Genomic DNA, 18,894 nt, shown 5'->3' with positions numbered 1-18,894 from the left:
AGCTCACAGAATTTTCTTTGCCCGTTTAGTTTTAATATTTACATGTAATGTTTTAGTCAGATATGTTAAAATACAAAAAAATTAAATTGTTAAGAAACGTCAATTGATCTGTAGTCCCCAAAACATTGGTCTTCAGACTCAGGAATGTGTATCTTGTCCCAAATAGTGAGGTGGGAGGTCTTTAAAAGGGCTGTCCATCAGCTGAAACAGTCTCAGTTTGAACTCACACTGTAGAGGGGGAACACATCAAGCAATGCTTTGAAGAACAGCGCCACATGACGAAGTGTCAAATTTACTTAATAACAGATTCCTTTCGGTGGAGTGGAGGTGAATTTTTGAAAAGGATCTCTTTGCTTCAATGTGTCTGACAGAGGAGTCTGGTGTTTTCCATTGTCAAACACGTACCAGATGACCATCCTTGTGTCCACGCTGATTCAGAGCAAAGCTAAGGTAGGTGAGAACATTTCTCTAATCAGAATTTTTTCAAAAACACCGCTACTACACTGAGCGCAATGCTTGCGTTAGTCTCTGTATGAAGTTATCTGCTTGATCATGCGTTTGCTGACCTACATAGAGATATCTTGGACACAATGGAGAAAATGAATCATGTGATAGATGACATTTACATCATGTGCTCCTGCATTTGCCAAGTACCAGTCCCATTAATAGTTTTATTTAATAACATTAATTTAATCATTAAGTATTTATGCTGGTTACTATTATTAGTATGGCATGTTAGTCTTTAACGTACCATCCCACTTTACTGTAAAAGTAACTCTGTTATTATTATTCAGCATGTTGCTTTAAATTTACATCAAAGCATCAAACTTAAAACTTTGATGGCACGGAACTTATTTTTCCTCCTGGTCCTGGCAATAATTCTTTCCTGCCATGTGCACTGATTTAGTGCTTTGTAGTCCAGAAAACCAAGTAAGAGTTAAACTCAACAGCTCAAAATTGTATTAGGAACAGAAAACCAAATATAAAAAGATTATTTCTTGTCTCTGCGGCTTTCAAAGAATTGTCTTTTGTGCCTTAATTCATCTCAGAAGTTGACTGGAGACAAATAAATTTTGTTTTATTGTTTCATTCACTTTCCTCTATCTTGACTATTTATTGCAAAAGCTGCATCAAACTTTAGGAGCCAAGTGAGTCAAAGAGGTACCTATGAAATGCCTTTCTGTGTAATCATTTAGCTTTTAGTGTGAAGAACATGTGCTTATCACCATGTTTTAATCCTTAGTGGAAGCATTAATTCCATCTGGAGCCCATTTGACTGTTACTGTTGCCAAAAGGTGCTTGGTAGCAGACATACATCAGCTACAGTTGGATCCTGTGCACATTGTTTTCCCTGCTTAGGCTTCCATGGTAGAGGGCAGTATTTGACCAAAAATTGAGGTTATCCACCCCCACGCCACAGTCTTCCACACTTACTTAAACATCAGTCACTAGTAGTGTTGCAGCAAGGAATCACTATGCATTCCTCTCAAACTCAATCTGAAACCTGATATTTTATCTGAGCTGAGATCCAGATGACGGCGTAGAGCAGTTAAACACAAACACTGTGTTTTCTGGAAAGAAAGTATTGCTGTTACGTTTCGAATGTAGATATTTTGGATGGAAAGAATTACTACTGTTAAATTTTTATAGCTCAATTAGGTGGAAATTCAACTTAGGTTTGCTTTGAACTTATTCTTTTCTTGGAAATAATTTTAGATTAGCACAACTTGGGAGGGGTCACTGAATTGGACTGGTACAGGGTGAGGAGTACATGCATGTTGAAATGTTAAGGAAAGGCTGCCCAGAATGTTGTTGTGGTTTAGTTGTTTTTTTCGAGTGTATTATTCAGTTTAGGTTTTTTTTTTCACACTGTCTACAAGGACTGTCTGTTTGAGCGGGTTTTTTTAGTCTACAGATAGTACTTCTAATGGATTTTTGTAGTTCTCATGAATACACTATGTGGTTGTGTTAGTTGCAGGTAAAGTGTCTGTGTATGATAATGTTCCTGAGCTTCCCTCTGACTATGGCTGAGGTCCCTGGCCCATGCAGACACTCCATCACTAGGGAACACCTGCTGACAGTTAGGCAACTGGTAGGTGTTGAAACAACATTAAAGCAATCACCCTGCACGGCCCAGGCTGAGATGTTGCAATTGTTGTTTCCGCAGATGGATAACCAGTTAAGAAGTGGGTGTTCAATAAACTACACATTCATAGAACGGAGGAGTTTGGTGGGTAATATAACCTTATGCAACTGTTTTTCCCCAAACACCTTTGATTTAGGTTTTCCATTAACTGGTTTGTGCTTTTCGTGTTTATTACCTTGTGTTCTGATTTCCAACAGAGCAAATGTTGCTTTGTAAAAGCTGCATTACCCTGGATACTGGAGCTCCTTACGACCCACTTCAAATACATTCGGGGTTCAGTAAATGATGGCTATGTTCAGTCCCTGAGGGCGCTCATCCTCAACATCTATTCTCAGAAATGTGTGCCTTGGATTAATGAAGAGATTGAGGTCAGCGTGAGTTTCCGAATGCTGAACTTGCAGCCTGTTTCTTTTATAATGTCATATGAAGATGACAAATCATATGAATAGTGTGAGCACATGAATCTGCAGTACCTTAAAGACATATGAAATACTTGTTTCTTCGAATCTGCTTCAGGATAAACCAGAGAGTTTTGAAGTGCTCTACAGAGGGTCTCCTTCGGATGCATTACAGAAGGTCTTAGAAGTCTTAATGGTTTACTGGGAGCTGGTAACGACGAGCGATGCACCGGTTGACTGGAGGTGCCAGCATGAATACACAGAAACCTTTGGCTCTACCACAGAGTTATACACAGAGTTATACACAGAGTTATACACAGAGTCAATCACACAACACTTTACAGGTGAGAATCTCAATTTTTTGGGTAGTTTGTGATGAAACACTCAGATGTCTGCGGCAACTGCAGAGATCACAAATCGTGTGTCCTTTCCTACAGACAGTTATGACAGAGATTCTGTGCAGGCCTCTCAGAGAGAACCAGTCAGTGACCTGTACAAGCTGGGTTTCATCATCGCATCTATCTGTGGAGGACTGCTGTTCATTCTTACTCTCTACTGCCTCATCACACACAAGGTATCCGAGCTTCTGTTTTTGTTTTAATTTACAAGATCGCATGTGCCCTTGTCAAGTTAGCCAGGCATTCAAGTCATATTGCAAATGAGTAGACTTTGGCAGTCAGCTCTGTTCTCCGGGGCACTCCTTTTTTGCAGAAGCACCGGCCCTCTCTCACTAATAAATACCGTGTAGGCTGGCACCTACTTTGCAGCAGCACATGCACAAAAATACACAAATGCAAGCATTGCATTTATGGATTTGAGGGTATTTAGTGCAGTCAGCTATAGCTTGAGAAGCTGAATGATTTAGAGTACACTGATTTTTAGCTGGCTGAGGCTTACAATCTATAGTGACTTTATTCACAGACTCTAAGTCATGACTTTAACATAATGCTGGTTTTAACCTTCACTCATTCCTTCAAAATGCAACAAATGCATTTTGGAAAAGGCTGAATAGCTTATTAACAACTCTCACACACACACAAAGTTTAATAAGAAATCCTATAAAGCAAAGCAATGAAATGGCACGCTAAGAACACTGAAAACAATAATATGCTAATAAGACCTCTAACAGAACAGCGTTTAAGTCAAAAGAGATAAAATACTTTACAGTGAAGGTTTATTGTCTCTCAAGTTACAAAAGCGCAAAAGTGTGAAATACATAGGCTTTTCCCCCCTAAGACTCGACATATTTTTCTGCATTTGGCCCAGAACTATAAATGTTTGGCCACCCATGCTCTATAGCTTTCTTGCAGTCGACATGCGTTTTGTTTTTACATTGATTCTGTGTGGAAATCAAACATGGTCACAAAGCACTCTGCTTCTTACAGGCAGCAGCTGTCAAGAATGTATACTCAAGGGAAAACCGTGAATGGTTTAGACTCTTGAGGAGAGTCTAAAACTGGAATGATAGTTGACAAAGATGTTTTTGCTTAGCGTCATGTGTCATGTTAGACAGACTCAATTTTATTAATCCTTGCAGAGAATTTTACAGTCACATTAGACCTCCACAGTGATAGGATAAAGGCAAACAAATGGTATTAATTTAAGTAGCTCTTTCAAGTCCATATGTAATTCTTATCAGTATTTTGATTTGACAATTATTACTAAGAAGCTGATTCAGAATCAGATTGATTAATCCAACTTCAGATTTGATGTTTAATGTCCGATATTAAATCCAACATCAGACAGACACTGAGGTTTTTAGGCAGTGACACTCACCAGTAATTGCTAAACAAATAAGGAATGTGTACCAGAAATTACACTGAATGCTGCAGCTAATGCATTTAAAAGGAAAAAAAAAAGACAAATAGATGAAAAGAGACCAGACAGCATGAGAAAGTGGAACTGACTTCTGACTTCTCTTCCAGGAATTAATGATTTTGCATGGTTGTTTAGCTAATTACATGTGGTGACATGAGTACATGCAGCAGACTATTAGGGATCTTGCATGGCTGGCGGTGAGTGCAGAAACATTGACATTGACAACTGGTAACCTCAGTGAAGTGCTGTATGTGTTGGACAGTTGTGGAACGCTATTTTTAACCAACTAACCGCATTTTGGAGCTTGGACCTTGTTCAGCTTTTTTTCTTTTCTTTTTTGAACCTCTTTGATACATGGATGCAAAGTTATTTCACCTTGAATTGTAGATTAGTGAATATAAATCACCATGCCTCATTTTAAAGGTGCTTATACTGTTTGTAGTGTAGGCTGTTTAATTACAGTATGCAGCTTTTCTATAATGTTTTACTGGGGAAAAAACTGTCAAGGCAAATAAAGTGAAAATAAAGTCAGATGTTCAAGGATTTTATAGGCTGTCATAGCTTGCTGAGCCACATGGTTTAAACTATAGCTTTGTTGTAAACAGTAATATAAGCATGCTCTGTCCACTTTTTAGAAAGTATGGTAGTTCTGATGTAAAGCTTTGCTTGATTCAAACCTCCAACTGCATAAATAAAGATCCAAACAGGAGACAAACATACAGCTGTTTTTAGCAACCAAAGCTAAACAAAATGTCTCTCAAAAACAGTCTTCCTCAAGTTGATCAAAATCCAATGAAAATATGTTTGACTTCAAAAGATCATTTTGGCTAAAATTCTGGTAAATATGATTTGTGACCTACCTTGGGCCACCACTCACCACTTGAGAACTAAGATCTACTGTAGCTTTGCTTTGTCTACAGGGATGAGATAGACAGTAACATAAACATTACATTCCCAAAGCCTTAAACCTAATAAATCGCTGTAAAAAGACTATAAGTTACTCAGCTGAGGAGCATGGAGGCTGCAGTGGCGTTTTTTAATTTATAGCAGTAAGATTGGATTTGAAAATGTAATAGTGGAAGTTTGGAAGGTGGAAAAGATATTGAATCACACATAGAAGCTTTGTGTAGCACTTGTATACTCAAATTTTTCTGCACAGTATCGTTCAACTTTATCAATTTAATGTAAAATACGTGAAAATACAGCTGTTGTATCTTTATGTGTATACAATCCTGTCCTGCATTATTGTTTGGGAGTCTCCTGTAGCCAATTTGCATAGAAAGTTTTTTGTAATAACATTTGCTGATAAATAGCCGTTTTTGCATAAGCCACTTCAATAATATAACCTGGAAGTATACGTCTGTTTTCCAGCAATGTGGTGCTAGTAACCTAACAAGGATTTGTTTTACACACTTTTAGAAGCTAATGATAAAAGTATAGAGGGTGTCTCTCTCCAAGTGTTTGTGCTGTTTGCACTGGAGTGGAGACTGACAGGTTACAGCTCTGTCTTCCATTATACTTTTGGGAATCTCAAGTAAGACTGCATTCGGAGAACAATGTGTTCTCTTAGGATAATAGGGTACAAGAAGTTGTTAAGATGTGATGGCGCATGATCAAAGATTTAAATAGCATTTCTGGATTTTAAAAAGGGGTGGCAAGAGGGTTCCTGATTTGAACCCTTAGTCAGCTGTGGCCTTTGTGGCTTTTCCATGTTCTCTTTGTACCTTTGTGTGGGCTTCATCAATAGTTTAGTTTCCACCCACATTGCAATAACTGGTATCTAATAAAGATAAGTTAATATTAGGGAAAAATATCAGCTAGTTTTAAGTAAGAATTTTGGATTAGCTGAAGGCTTGTGAGAGAACTTTGAGGACATTTGATTGATGATTAGAACAACCCAGCCTATAGGTAAAATGTGATGTTTTCAGCTCTATTACTTAGTTTTCTCTAACACAGGATTTTCTTAATTTTTATATGATATAAATGAAAGAAGTGATTTATTTAATGGGTCTGTTTAGACACATTTTTAATCTGGTCTGGCTTTTCTGATTAACCTAACTGGGTAACAATTAGGCAGCAATTGATATGAATGCAGTGTTTTCTAATAGTGTTGCCTAACCCACATAGCGGAAATTGCAATGGCCCAGATCTGGGCCATTCATGTGCTTGAATGACGGCCCTTTGGTGGCCCAGATCTGGTTTGCCAGAGGTGGCCCACACATGGGCCAGCGCAAGGCCAGTTACAGACACACTGCTGGTCCTGTACTGGCCCAGAACAGTTTCAGCTCTGGTCCCAGATGTCAGCCTAATGTGTACCTTAATCAAGCCATGTAATAACAACATGTGCCAGAACATAATAGTGCAAAAGTAAGAAGCCGGAACTCTGTTGAGACAGTGAATGGATTGATTCTTATATAGCGTATTTGTACTTGCTCTATACAAGATGCCACATTCACCCAATCAAACACTTTCTGTAAAGCGAGTGTTTCCTAACTACATTCATACACATTCACATTTTCGACATGCAGACTGGCAAAACCAGGGATCAAACCGCTAACCTTCTGATTAGTAGGGTTACGTCCTGAGCTACAGCCACCTAGTGGTAAGCATGAGTAAACCCTCACTAGGTTTTGGATAAAGTGTACACTCACAAACCTGTCAAAACTGCATTTGAAACGTTGGCTACCATAGCAGTATAGTATTGCAACATTTGGGATTTGGGTCTTCTAACTAAAATAATAAAATAGGAACATAAATAGTGCCATCATTGCCAGACCTGGGCCACATCTGGTTGACATACACCCTGCCATGAGTCACCAGTCAGTCAGAAGTGCCAGGTCTATGACCCTGCGCCACATAAACCAAACCACAATCGGGCCAGATGTGGCATGCCATCACATAAACAGTGCCATCTAACCCAGGCCTGGCCCATAAGTGGATGACATAGCACTTAACATGCCAGAAGTCAGCCAGCAGTGCCGCCTTGACACCCGAACCGGGGCAGACATATCTGCTATGTGGGAAGAATCCTGTAGAACTTCACGACTCTCCATTTGTATATACAAACTGTAATCTATCAGACAAATATGCTCGCGACCAACACAGCACATTCAGTATCTTCTAGTATTTGTAGGAAAAAGTTTGTTCAACCATATTAAATGATGCACTGAAGTTAGGAAAGAGCCCAGACTTTTCCATTGTCTCAGCCCATCAGAATATCATTAGTAAGGTTACTAATGATATTCTGATGGGCTGAGACAATAGCATTTTTCCTGTGCTGCGATGAAAATCTGGTTAAAATACCAGGATCAAGTGTAGTTTTTTTCGGTAATGATTTAAGTACAACTACCTTAAAAGAATGATCATATTTTATAGACACATATCTTTGGGTTTGCATAAGGAAGAATGTATTTGTATAGTGCTTTACTAGTCCCTAAGGACACCAAAGCACTTTATACAACCAGTCATCCACCCATTCACACACTGGTGATGGCAAGCTACGTTGTAGCCCCAGCCACCCAGGGGCGCAGCGAGGCTGCCGGACACTTCCGCCATCGGGCCCTCTTACCACCAACGGGTGAAGTGTCTTGCTGAAGAACACAACAACCGAGACTGTCCAAGCCGGGGCTTGAACCGGCAACCTTCCGAGTACAAGGCGAACTCCCAACTCTTGAGCCACGATCGCATTTTATTCAGTGTAAAATGCAGTGCTGCCTGTTGCGGTAACCACATATGAAAAAGGGAGCAGCCAATAGTAGCTTCTTAATCAATGGTGTTGGGTCTAAGGGGACTGAAATAAATATTTAGGTTATCTCACAGATATATACAGCAATTCATGAAAACATTATTTCTCAAAGTTTAAGGAGGTTTATGCCAAATTATGCCAGCAACACCACAAAAAATGGGCACAATCAGTCACACTAAAAGCAAAGAAGTTCAGTTGTAGACACAAAAAAGTTAGATGAATTCAGTAAAGGAAAGTTCAAAGACAGGTGCTTCAGTGCTTCCTTACTTGCCTTTTTTGCATAGGAGCTTCTGGGCTATCCTTTACAAAATGAAAGAGCAGAAAAGCTGCCACAATTCAAAGCATTTGGGGCACTAAATGACACCTATCCCAGATGTCATTTGGTTGAGTTAAACCTTGGATTAACCAGTCCAGGACAGAAAAACAGATACAGCCAAGAATCACCTATTAACTGAGCAAGTCTTTGAACTGTGGGAAAAAGCTGGAGTATCTAATAAGGCACAGAGAGAGAATGCACACAGTAGTGTCAACCACTGCACCATGGTGCCACATATAATACCAAGTTTCAGAAAGGGAAGCATGAAATGTGGTATTTAACCATTAGGGAGCAAAATAACATTTTGGCTGTTTTCTTTTTGCTTTGAACAAATATTTGTTGTCTGTTGAAAAGTGGGAGGCTGAACTTCTAATGTTCTTCTAATTACCAAATTTGACTGTCACAGTGGATCACGATGAAATATCTAAAACTATTCCCAGGACAGTCATCTTGGAATGTGCTCCACAACTGGAACAGAACTTCTGGCCATACTTAGAAGGATGCCAAAAAGGAAGTGAGAGCTAATCTTCGCAACTGTTTTGCATACTGACAGGAACCTTGATGTGTTTCATTACTTAGGGTTGTTAATCAAAAACGTATCTTTTTCTGTTAGTCTTTATTCTCCTCCTTCTAACAAGACCACTTCAAGCAGTGGAACTGATTTTATCTCTTATGACTTGACATTGTAGTTCCCAGAAAAAGTTCTGAACCCTTTGCAATTAGGAGAATTTCACACAAAAATGTGGTCTGATATTAGTTCATCTTAAAGGTAAACTAATAATGAACAAAGAGTTGTACTTTTCACGTCTTTATTGAACATAATGAGCAATCAAGCACAGTGAAGACTGAAAATACTCTGCTACAAACTGTTGAGCTTCAGTAACTTATAGAAACTTCTTTTCTCCGTTACATGGTGCTCAAAGTGGTTTAAAAGACTTAAGACAACAGTGAATACATGTTGTTCTATTTCTCCTAAAAAAAAGCTGTTTAAATGTTCCCACATGGAATTGTTCCCTCAATGGACGCAATGCCCTAAGGGAGCAAAGCAGCCCAAAACTACAACGGTGTCTCCACCATGTCTAACATCTGGGAGACATGGTGGAGGCTTTGTTGTGTGCTGTAGTGCCTTTTAAAATAAAAATAAAAAATAGCACTGTGTAAGTCCTATATTTGCTCACATAAGACATTTTTTCTTATTGTGAATTGATGAACATCCAGCTTTTCAGACACACTTCTGTAGCCTTACTAAGTGCATCTTCACAACATTTCTTCTAAAGTTCTGTGAAAGTTTCTACAATTGCGGCATGATTCACAATGCAATCCTTCTTGAAAAAAGTAGTGAACCATGAACAAGACTTTGCATGCCTCAAACAACCCACGCATCTCATCTTCTTGAAGAAGTTTTTGAATAAGTCACATTTTACAAGCTGGCAATGTGAGTGATTATGCAGTGTTTTCAATAAAGACAGGTCCAACTGTTTGTATTATGTGTTCAGATATGTTGATGTGTAAAAAATGTGCTTTTTTTCCCAATACAGAAAACTTACAACCCTTATGGATCAAGATTACAAACAAACGCAAGGTGAGAATATACGGATTAATTAAGCAAAAAGACTGACGTTGCGTTTTTTTTACTGAAATGACGCTAAAGCATGCTTCTGTGGTCTTATTAAAGCACAGACCTGCAGGACATAGAAATTGAGGGACAGTAATGTGAGTATCCTACTGGCCTATAAAGCATTGCTAACAGTTAAGCATCTGGAGCTGTTTAAATGCGTTAAACAAATGCATTGTGTGCAGCAGTATAACTGCACATATGTCTTTATGTTTTTATGTATTTTCAGTATTGTTTTCTCTCTCCAGGCAGTCACTGCAGCAGCAGACAGAGCACTTGTGAACCTGAGTTTTTGTGTCAGTATATGTGTAATGTTGAATCATGCACACCTTTTGGATAAGAAGCTTTGCTTGATCTGAGACCAAAGATGGAACTTATTGTTAATAATGTGGTATGTATATTATGTTTATGCATTTTCTATTGCAGATAACTTTTTAAGTTCACAAAAAAAGTGTTTTTTAAAGCAGTTATGTATGTTGAATTATGTGTTTCTATTTGCTACAAGTTAACATCATGTTTTTAATGTTATTTGCCAAACATTTCCAAGAATTATTTATTATCGTCACTTTATTCAATCACTGTATTGGTAATAAAAGTTAACCATCGATAACCAGCTGAAACTTTATTTAGCTAACCAGCTGTCCAGTTCATAACTGAACACAGTACATTCACATCTAAAGAGCGGGTCATGTTCTCATTAAAGGATTTATAGCCACTTCATAGTGTCCACTGTTGTACATTTTGTGTTGGAATTTTTTTTCTCTTGCAAAAACTTGCAAAGTTTATCAATCTAAAAAGTCTTTACATAGTTGCTCTTTTGTTAAGAGAATTCGATTTTTTATGTGATTGTTTTTTTTAAGTATTTCAAAACTGTACAAACAGTTTCAATATGACTTCTGTACAATAATGTGTTGTTGGTTACGAGAATAGTTAGGAAATTATTACAATAGATGCATATCACTGCTGCAGCTTCAAAGGAAATGTGTTTTATTACATATGGAGGTGACAGATTTTAGTGGGAATAATAACACAATTTATTCATATGCACGCATTACAATCATTACTGTATGGTAATGACAAATAACTGGTTATAATACTGAGAAAACAGAAAGGCTTTGTGCACGTGGGTTTCTCTAATGCTGTCAGTTGCTTGTATTCACTTGTATTTACTCCATGATGGTCAGGCCAAATGTTTTATTTGTGTTAATAAATACTTTAATGGTTTTCAGAAGAACTGGACAATTCCCCAAAAAGTGAAACATTTGCATGTGGCTTTGAGAGGACCAAATCAGTAAATCATGTCGAAGGATGTGCATATGCATGTGAGCTGGCCTCTGTTTTGTTTTCAATGAATTTTTGAAGAAAACAGAGACGGAAAACACAGCTCTTCGACCCATCGTCTGCAGTACCAACTGCAACCTGCAATACAGCATAATCTATAACACAATTAATTTCACATGCTACCGCTTATCAGAGTGCAAACCACCGTTGCATGGCAGTGATGCATTCTTTATCCCAAGACACTGCACCATTACAAAACAAGTAAAGCATTTCTCTAATTCAATTTAGTGCCTTTCTGCAAGGGATTAAAGGCAGCTGTTGAAGATGAAAAGGCAAGTTGTCTTCAACAATAAATATGTGGGAACTGCTTAAGATCAGTTAGAAGAAGTGGAGATACCTTTTGACAGTAATCTTTCCCAGCTCATCTGCTTCTTACTTTAAAATTAGAGGAAACCAAATTAACTTGTTGTCAAAAACTCTGACAGGTCACGTGGCCCAATAGGGTCTTGAAAAGTCACTGTGTGAACTGAAGTAAACAATTAGATAACAGTGAGACATAACAGTCACGGCTCATTTGAAGTAGAATACATATTTAATTAGAGACACACTTAACCAGACAATTTCACATGTTAAATGTGAACAGGGAGAAAATCAAAATTGTACTATGGACTGAATAACCAGAAGACAAAGTGTAAATGCTTTACTCAGTGTGCATCACTGATTATAATTTTAAAATGTTCACAAAAACATATTGATGATAATTACTGCTCCTTTCCACCAGGTGCCACATGATGGAGGCAAAAATCCAATGGCTGGCAGTTTCATATTATATTTTATATTATATTATATTATATTCCTATTATACCTGAGCACTATTATTACTAACCATTTTACCAGACAACTGGAACCAATTAATTAGTTGAGCGGATGTAACTCGTTAGACCAGATCTCTTCACTCTTTGTCATCCACATGTCTGCCACCCGGATATGTGATTGTAAAACTATGGTATTTCCTTTTGGTTAGTTTTATAATTTCAATAATGCTAACAGCTTTCATAACAGCTTAAACAAACATTATGCAATCATGTTTTAATGAGGAGGAGAGTGAGTAATATAAGGAAAATGCAATGAAGCATAATAGCATGGCATGTGTTACAGATAGAAACATTTCGGAAACCTCTACACATCAATGAAAGCAACATGCCGCAAACAGTAGGCGGCTTCAGCAGGAATGTCTTTGGCACTGATCTCATTAGCATCGAGACGGAGCATTTTCAGCCTGGAGAAGTTTGACATGTCAACAGCACTGCAGAAACTGCTCAGGGAGAACTCTGAAAGAGGAAAGGGGCGAGAAAATAGGTTACTCTCATCTTTTGAGATGTGAAGCAAAAAATGATGTCTTGATGATGTCTGTTCACCACAAGTGTTACCAAACCAAGCTCATTGCTACATATACCTATGCATATTAGTCCGTGCAAACTCCAAAATGTATGACTGTGTCAGAAAGGGCAGATCTTCTCTAAACCTTTCCTTAAATGGAGTCAGTAAAGAGTTATTTTCTGGAGTTTGTCAAAAAAAAAAAACCTGCATTGTTTTCTGTTGAGAGCTCTAGTGTGAGGATATCTGGTGTTTCGTAAAGTTTCTACCATGACTGAGAGACAGTTCGTGGAAAATTCCTGCTTCAAGGGAATAATTTAAATAACTGGTAAACAGTTTGAAAATCTTGCTTTTGCTGTCATCTAGTGGTTGAAATGTTCTCTTTGCTGCATGTGCAGCTCCGATCCCGAACATCACATGCAGGCATTAAATGATTCTTATTTAAAGATTGGGGGGAAAAAATTACATTTTAGGAAGTTGATAAGCCAAATAAACACATTTGTGGATAAATACATACAAGCTGGATGACCGTTTGAATGAAGTTGAGTAATATAGCTAAGAAGCATACAGGATAACTAGCATGAGTCTTTATCAACCAAGCAATGGGAGAGGATTACACCACTGGAGGCATCCTGGAGCATAACAAATTGACTAACAAACCATATTTGGACAAAGCACAGTCCTTTTAAACATTACATCTAAAGTCTTCAAGATTTCTGTATTATCACTCGCTTTATATGCATGAGTGGCATCGTGTGTGTCTCGCTGAGTAAAACCACTAAACTACTGGAGAGCTCCGAGTCTTACATAAAGACAGCCTGCAACATTCAGGAAATTAGTTCTGCACTGAGGGTGTATGTAATCACATTACTCTTCTTTGCTTATTTTTAACCTTTTTGTCTTTCTGTGCCCATAAAATATTTCAAGGCATTATCTAATTTAAAGTAATAGAAGTCCTCATACCTTTAATCTTATTGCCTTGCAAGTAAAGGTTCTCCAGGTTCATGCTGACAACAGGAATCTTTTCCAGTTTATTGAAGGACAGGTCAAGCTCGACCAACGTGCTGATATTGAAGACATTGGAAGGAAGTCCTTTATTAGTCAGCTTGTTATGAGCTAAGCGGACAAACTGCAGTTTGGGATACATGGTGAGAAAATCTGCTGGAATGCTTTCTATATTATTAAATTCCAGGTATAGCTGCTGCACCCTCACAGGGAGGTTGTCAGGGATTTTTCTTAGTTTGTTTTTCCTGATATCCAGCACTGTCAGAGACTTGAACCCCTTGAACACACCTCCAACGTCTTCTATGGCATTTGCTTGGAGATGAAGGGTGGTGAGGTTGGTCATCCCCTTGAATGAGCTGGCAAGGACTTTTGATATCTTGTTGTGCCCAAGTCGCAGGTCTGTGATTGAAGTGGGCAAGTTAGGAGGCACGTGTGTTAGGTCATTGTGATCCAAGAGGAGCCGATCCAAGTTCTTGAGCTTGCTGAAGACATTCTTGCTGATTTTGTCTGAGCTGAGCTTGTTGTGAAATAACACAATCCAGACCAAGTCGGTAGCGTTGTCAAACACCCCATCCTGGATGCCTGTGATCTGGTTATGCTGCAGGTAGACATATTTTATATGCGAGGGGACATAGGGAACATGCTGAAGGTTGCGGCTATGACAGTACATGGCTGTGGGGTAGACTGAGGGGCAATTACACTCCAGGGGGCAATTTGCATCCTCAGCCTGCAAGCCAGCGTGCCATTGTCGCCTGCGCAGGTGGGACAGCCACTGGATCTGGCTGTAGTGTTGGCCAATACCCAAATCCACTATTCCTATTGTGAGGAGCACCAATGTCCACATGATCATTCTGAAAAACCCAGGAAAAACGGGGAGAAATTATGTAGTTGAAAAGGTAATAATAAATCTTAACAACACTGATCGTTGTGGAAATGATTGGCAACTAACACTGACTTACGCTGGTGTATTAACTTCAGACAGATCTCATTCTTCCTGCTCCACTTTTTAAATGTAAGGTAGGTGCAGTATACCTACCAGTTGGCCGATCTGAGACGATGCTTCCTCCCTTGCTCACACTGCCCGTGTGTTTCTCAGAATAAGTGGAAAATGTTGTCGGTATAGAGTAAATCCCCTCTCTCTGAGGCTGTAGCCCCTGTGGCCCCAGCCACTCTGTCTCATTAGTGCACATATATTTTCCACTATCTACACATCAACATATCACCTCCAGCTATGCAAATATCAATACCATGTGTGAACTAGTATGGACATCTGCTTTTTAACAGCCTTGTTTTCCTTTACTGTGTCACGCCTTATCATTAGTACAGCCATGCAGTCTGGCTTGATGTTTACTATTGTGGTGTGGTGGTCTTGGAAAAATTGGGGTGGAGGTTATGGTATGGAATTGCACTGTTGCCTTGATAATTAAATTAGCGCTATTATTTCTTTGAAATACTGGAAGAGTTAAGTATAATTTCAAGTACAGTTTTTAAATGGCAGTATGTTTTTGTCTAGTATATACTATGCAGTATGTTTCAACAAAGTATGTCAAACCCTGTCATTTTTTTACTATCTTTGCCTACAAGCACTACTTTTCTCAATTACTGTATTCAAGTGGTGAAGAAAGATAACATGTGTTTTTGCTGGCATCTGCAGACAGAAGTACATCATTATCAGGCAGCGGATAGATTTCAGAATAGGCCTTTTCATTCATGTCCTCCTCCAAATTGGATGCAGAGTTTCAGGGATTATGTGTGTGTGTGTGTCTTTCCAGTCTTCTTTCTGCGCCCCTCTGAGACAGTGAGAGGCAATGTGCTGATTTAAGATGGAAGTGGTTCAAGACGTAACATACCTTAACCAAACTCTTAGATCTTAGATGAAAGATGAGGGAACCTGAGGATAACAGATGGGAAGCGTTCCAGGAAAGACTTGGAAGATTTTCCCCTTTTTTCTGAAACAACAAGACGCCCTATCCCTAAAGAACTCGTTTTCTAAACTATCAAACTAAGTAGCTACATTTTCTAAGACCCGATGATCAAATATCATTCTGCTAAATCAATTAAAAATGGCTATGCTTCATCACAAAGTACCTCCAAAGTAGAAATATTGGTGAAAGAAATTAAAATCTTTCCAGTAGAACCATGTCCGTGTGAAAACTTTGGCCTTGATCAATCATTGTTACATAAAATCCAGATTTCACTTTAATCTTCTTTATACAACCCAGATTTTTAGATAGCATGAGATAAACAGCTTTGTTTTTTCTCTGTGTATCTTTGAGTACAAAACAAAGACAGTTTGAATTAAAACAGGATTTGAATAAAACCGAAGGTATTTTCTTATAATGTGAATGTCGTGTTTAATCCAAAACATCTGACTCAGTGTTAACCGTGGCTTACACTCATGAGTACGTCACACCACACAATAAATGTTCAGCAGACCCATTCTCTGCTTCGTGACCTGACAACAACAGGTAAATATGATATTTCTTATTGTAAATGAATTTCAGTACTGAATACAAATAGTAGGAAGTAAGCATGCTAATTTGAAAATTTCTGAATAAGAATTCTTAAAAGAGTTAGAGGAAGAAAGAGTAGGCAAAGACCGCAGAACAGTTTTTAATTTTCATGTATATATGGACACACTAGTTTTTATACTGAGGGCAGTAAACTGTTGGATGTGGGGGAAGTTCATGTCATTAAGTTTAATCCTAACATAAAATGCTATGGTTCTAACATGGGCATGCTACCATTCCAAACAGTTTAGAGATGCAAGCTGGTTAGCGACCATAACAGTGACTTTGCAGCTATTTTGTTAAATCATGACCAGTGGCGCTGTGGTTGGCATTGTTGCCTACAGCAAGATAGTTCTAGGTCTGCCTGGCTGGGGCCTTTTGCACCCACAAACTCCAAACTCCACACATCTCCATAATAATAGTACAAACTCCAAAAATGTGTGTTAGGTTAATTGGTTATTCTAAATTAGCTGCTGGTGTGAATTCTTGCTCATAGTCCCTTTCGTTGAATGAATATCTGCCAGTTCCTCCGATTGAGCTCTATCACAGATATGACATTTGCGTGAAATCACAAAGCTTATCTAGACTTTTCCCATCCCTGGATGTGTGGAGCCCGGAAAGCTTGCTAGCAAAGGTTCCACTCTACATCAGTGAAGTTCTGGTATTTCTCTGCAAGTTTAATCTTATAATGGTGATTAAAACAATCCTTAAACTAAGGTTTGCAAAACACAAACTACGAATAGGGCTTTACATCTGACTTTAATAAATAAATACTTTTAAGTGTTATGTCTAATTTAAAAACTCTTTTTTAATCTTTCAGGTCTTTCAGTTTCAATGCATTTACAGTAAAACTCTATTCACAGTGCTTATATAAATTCAAAAAATAAATGTTAAAAATCTGCATTTGGCTTCAAAATATACGTTTTTTTTTGTGATTTCCCACAAAACTGCAAAAATAAAACAGTAAACTATTCTCTGATAGGGAGTGTATCAAACTGGCTGAAAATTTTAACCTTATTTCTCAATGACATAACAGGGGTAATCAGAGGCAACCAACAGGCAGGAAGTGGCCCAGGGGCCATTCAGTGCTGTGTCTAATTTAAGTCCTACCTTCAATATAAAGAAAACAGAAACTGAACATAGCATGGACTTCATGGACATCCTTAAGAAAAGCTGGGGCAGAGCAAAGTTATAATTGCTTTGTCGTTTTATTGGCTCCAGTATTAGTTTTACTTTCTTTTTTTTATAATTTTAATGTGAATAATCTTTTTGTAAAGAGCTAAATATAAGAAGTTCTGTATAGATATTAATGTTGTCTGAGGTTAATTGGGTTGGTACATTTGGCCATATTAATGAGAACTAAAGCACTTTTTCTCTATATTATTTTTGTTAGTGCACAATATTGTTTAAGTTGTCTTTTTAAATAATTTTTTAGTTACCCATGGTTTAATTATTTTACAAGTTGCTCTACTTTAGTTTTTGTTAAATGCAATAACCTGGGGCGCGGGCATGTTTCCCACTGTGTTGCATTTCCTCTTCTTTTAACAACACTCTTAACAACGCTGTTGGGAACTGAGGAGAGCAACTGCTGTAGTTTCAAAAACATTCTTTGCTTGATATGAGATTCAGCTCCTCAAAGGTTTAAGGCCTACTATGTTATATTACTCATTTCGTCATGCACCGAGTGTTTTCAGTGAGTGAGAAGTCTGGGTTGCAGGCATGTAAGCTAAGCACCTGGAGTCTTTTACAATGGGGCCATGCTGTTGTAGTACGTGCAGAATGTGGTTTGGCATCGTGTTCCTGAAATAAGCGCAATCTTTGTTGAAAAATATGTCAGAATAACATCACAGATGTTTGCTTTTGAACTATCCAATATAACAATCCTTCCCTCTCATCTTTACCCTGCATAGTGCTGTGTTCATGATTTAAAAAAAAAAAAAAAAAATCAAATTTTAATTGGTCAAACCACAGGACCGTTTTCTACTTTGCCTCATTCCATCATAAATGAGCTTGGGCCCAGAGAAGGCGCCAGCATTTCTGGATCTTGTTTATATTTTTTTTTTTTCTTTGCTTGGTACAATTTTAACTTGTATTTGTGAATACTGCCACAAACTATATTAAACTATAAGCTTTAAAGAAGTTTATTGTGTCTGTTTTTAATGCAGAGTTCTTTCTCCCGAGGGCCTGTAGATGACGTCCATTCACAACTGGGTTTTGGCCAGGCCATATTTTGTAACAAAGTTAGTTTAAAAAGTAAAGAATTCCTGGAATTCGCTAAGAGAAATGCTATTTTAAAATTGCCTAATTATTGGCCTTTCACAAAGCTGGGAAACCCTCCCATGTTGACATTTGAAATGCTCAAAAACACTTTCTTCTCTGACTTGTTTCAATTAACCTAATTAGTTCCACAAGGTGTGACCTTTGAGTAATGTATTTACTGCACATTAGTGCAGTAAATACATTAACATTATGGGAAAAATCATTCACAAGTGGATACAATTACAAAAAATCATCTTTTGAATTTACTCAGAAGGTTTTTTTTGTTTGTTAATATATAATTTGGTAACTGGGTATGTGGTACAATATTAAGTAATACTATTTCATTTTTACATTCCTCACTGTTTACCAAATCCTCACGTATGCCATGCCCCCCCCTTCCCAAGAAATTCTTGTTGTTTGTGGT

The 18,894-nt window shown here is 38.1% G+C and overlaps 2 protein-coding genes across 4 annotated transcripts in view; one reads left to right on the top strand and one right to left on the bottom strand.

The window, feature by feature from the left end:
• The first annotated feature begins 228 nt into the window (after positions 1–228).
• On the top strand, positions 229–10,823 carry csf1b (colony stimulating factor 1b (macrophage)). 3 transcript variants are annotated; one of them, XM_005740509.1, is made up of 9 exons: positions 229–450; positions 1,973–2,092; positions 2,168–2,230; positions 2,344–2,514; positions 2,663–2,888; positions 2,982–3,118; positions 9,962–10,005; positions 10,104–10,136; positions 10,287–10,823. In XM_005740509.1, exons 1-8 carry the CDS (start codon positions 409–411, stop codon positions 10,123–10,125), a joined length of 825 nt encoding a protein of 274 aa, XP_005740566.1. In that variant the 5' UTR covers positions 229–408; the 3' UTR covers positions 10,126–10,136; positions 10,287–10,823. The 3 variants fall into 3 exon arrangements, with proteins under 3 accessions (XP_005740566.1, XP_005740565.1, XP_005740564.1); XM_005740508.1 differs by having other exon boundaries at positions 10,099–10,136; positions 10,291–10,823; XM_005740507.1 differs by having other exon boundaries at positions 10,099–10,136.
• Positions 10,824–12,184: 1,361 nt separating this feature from the next.
• Positions 12,185–18,894, bottom strand: part of fmodb (fibromodulin b) — an 8,993-nt gene continuing 2,283 nt past the window's right edge. Inside the window, exons 2-3 of the mRNA XM_005740506.1 lie at positions 13,660–14,552; positions 12,185–12,650 (exon numbers count right to left, since the gene is read on the bottom strand). Coding sequence (XP_005740563.1) covers positions 12,499–12,650; positions 13,660–14,551 — 1,044 coding nt within the window. The 5' untranslated portion in view covers position 14,552 and the 3' untranslated portion in view covers positions 12,185–12,498. The remainder of the gene's footprint in view (positions 12,651–13,659; positions 14,553–18,894) is intronic.

Source organism: Pundamilia nyererei, unplaced genomic scaffold (assembly GCF_000239375.1).
Source record: "Pundamilia nyererei isolate P.nyererei 1_Seehausen unplaced genomic scaffold, PunNye1.0 scaffold00100, whole genome shotgun sequence".
Taxonomy (NCBI): Eukaryota; Metazoa; Chordata; class Actinopteri; order Cichliformes; family Cichlidae; genus Pundamilia; species Pundamilia nyererei.
This window is presented reverse-complemented; position numbering and strand designations above follow the sequence as displayed.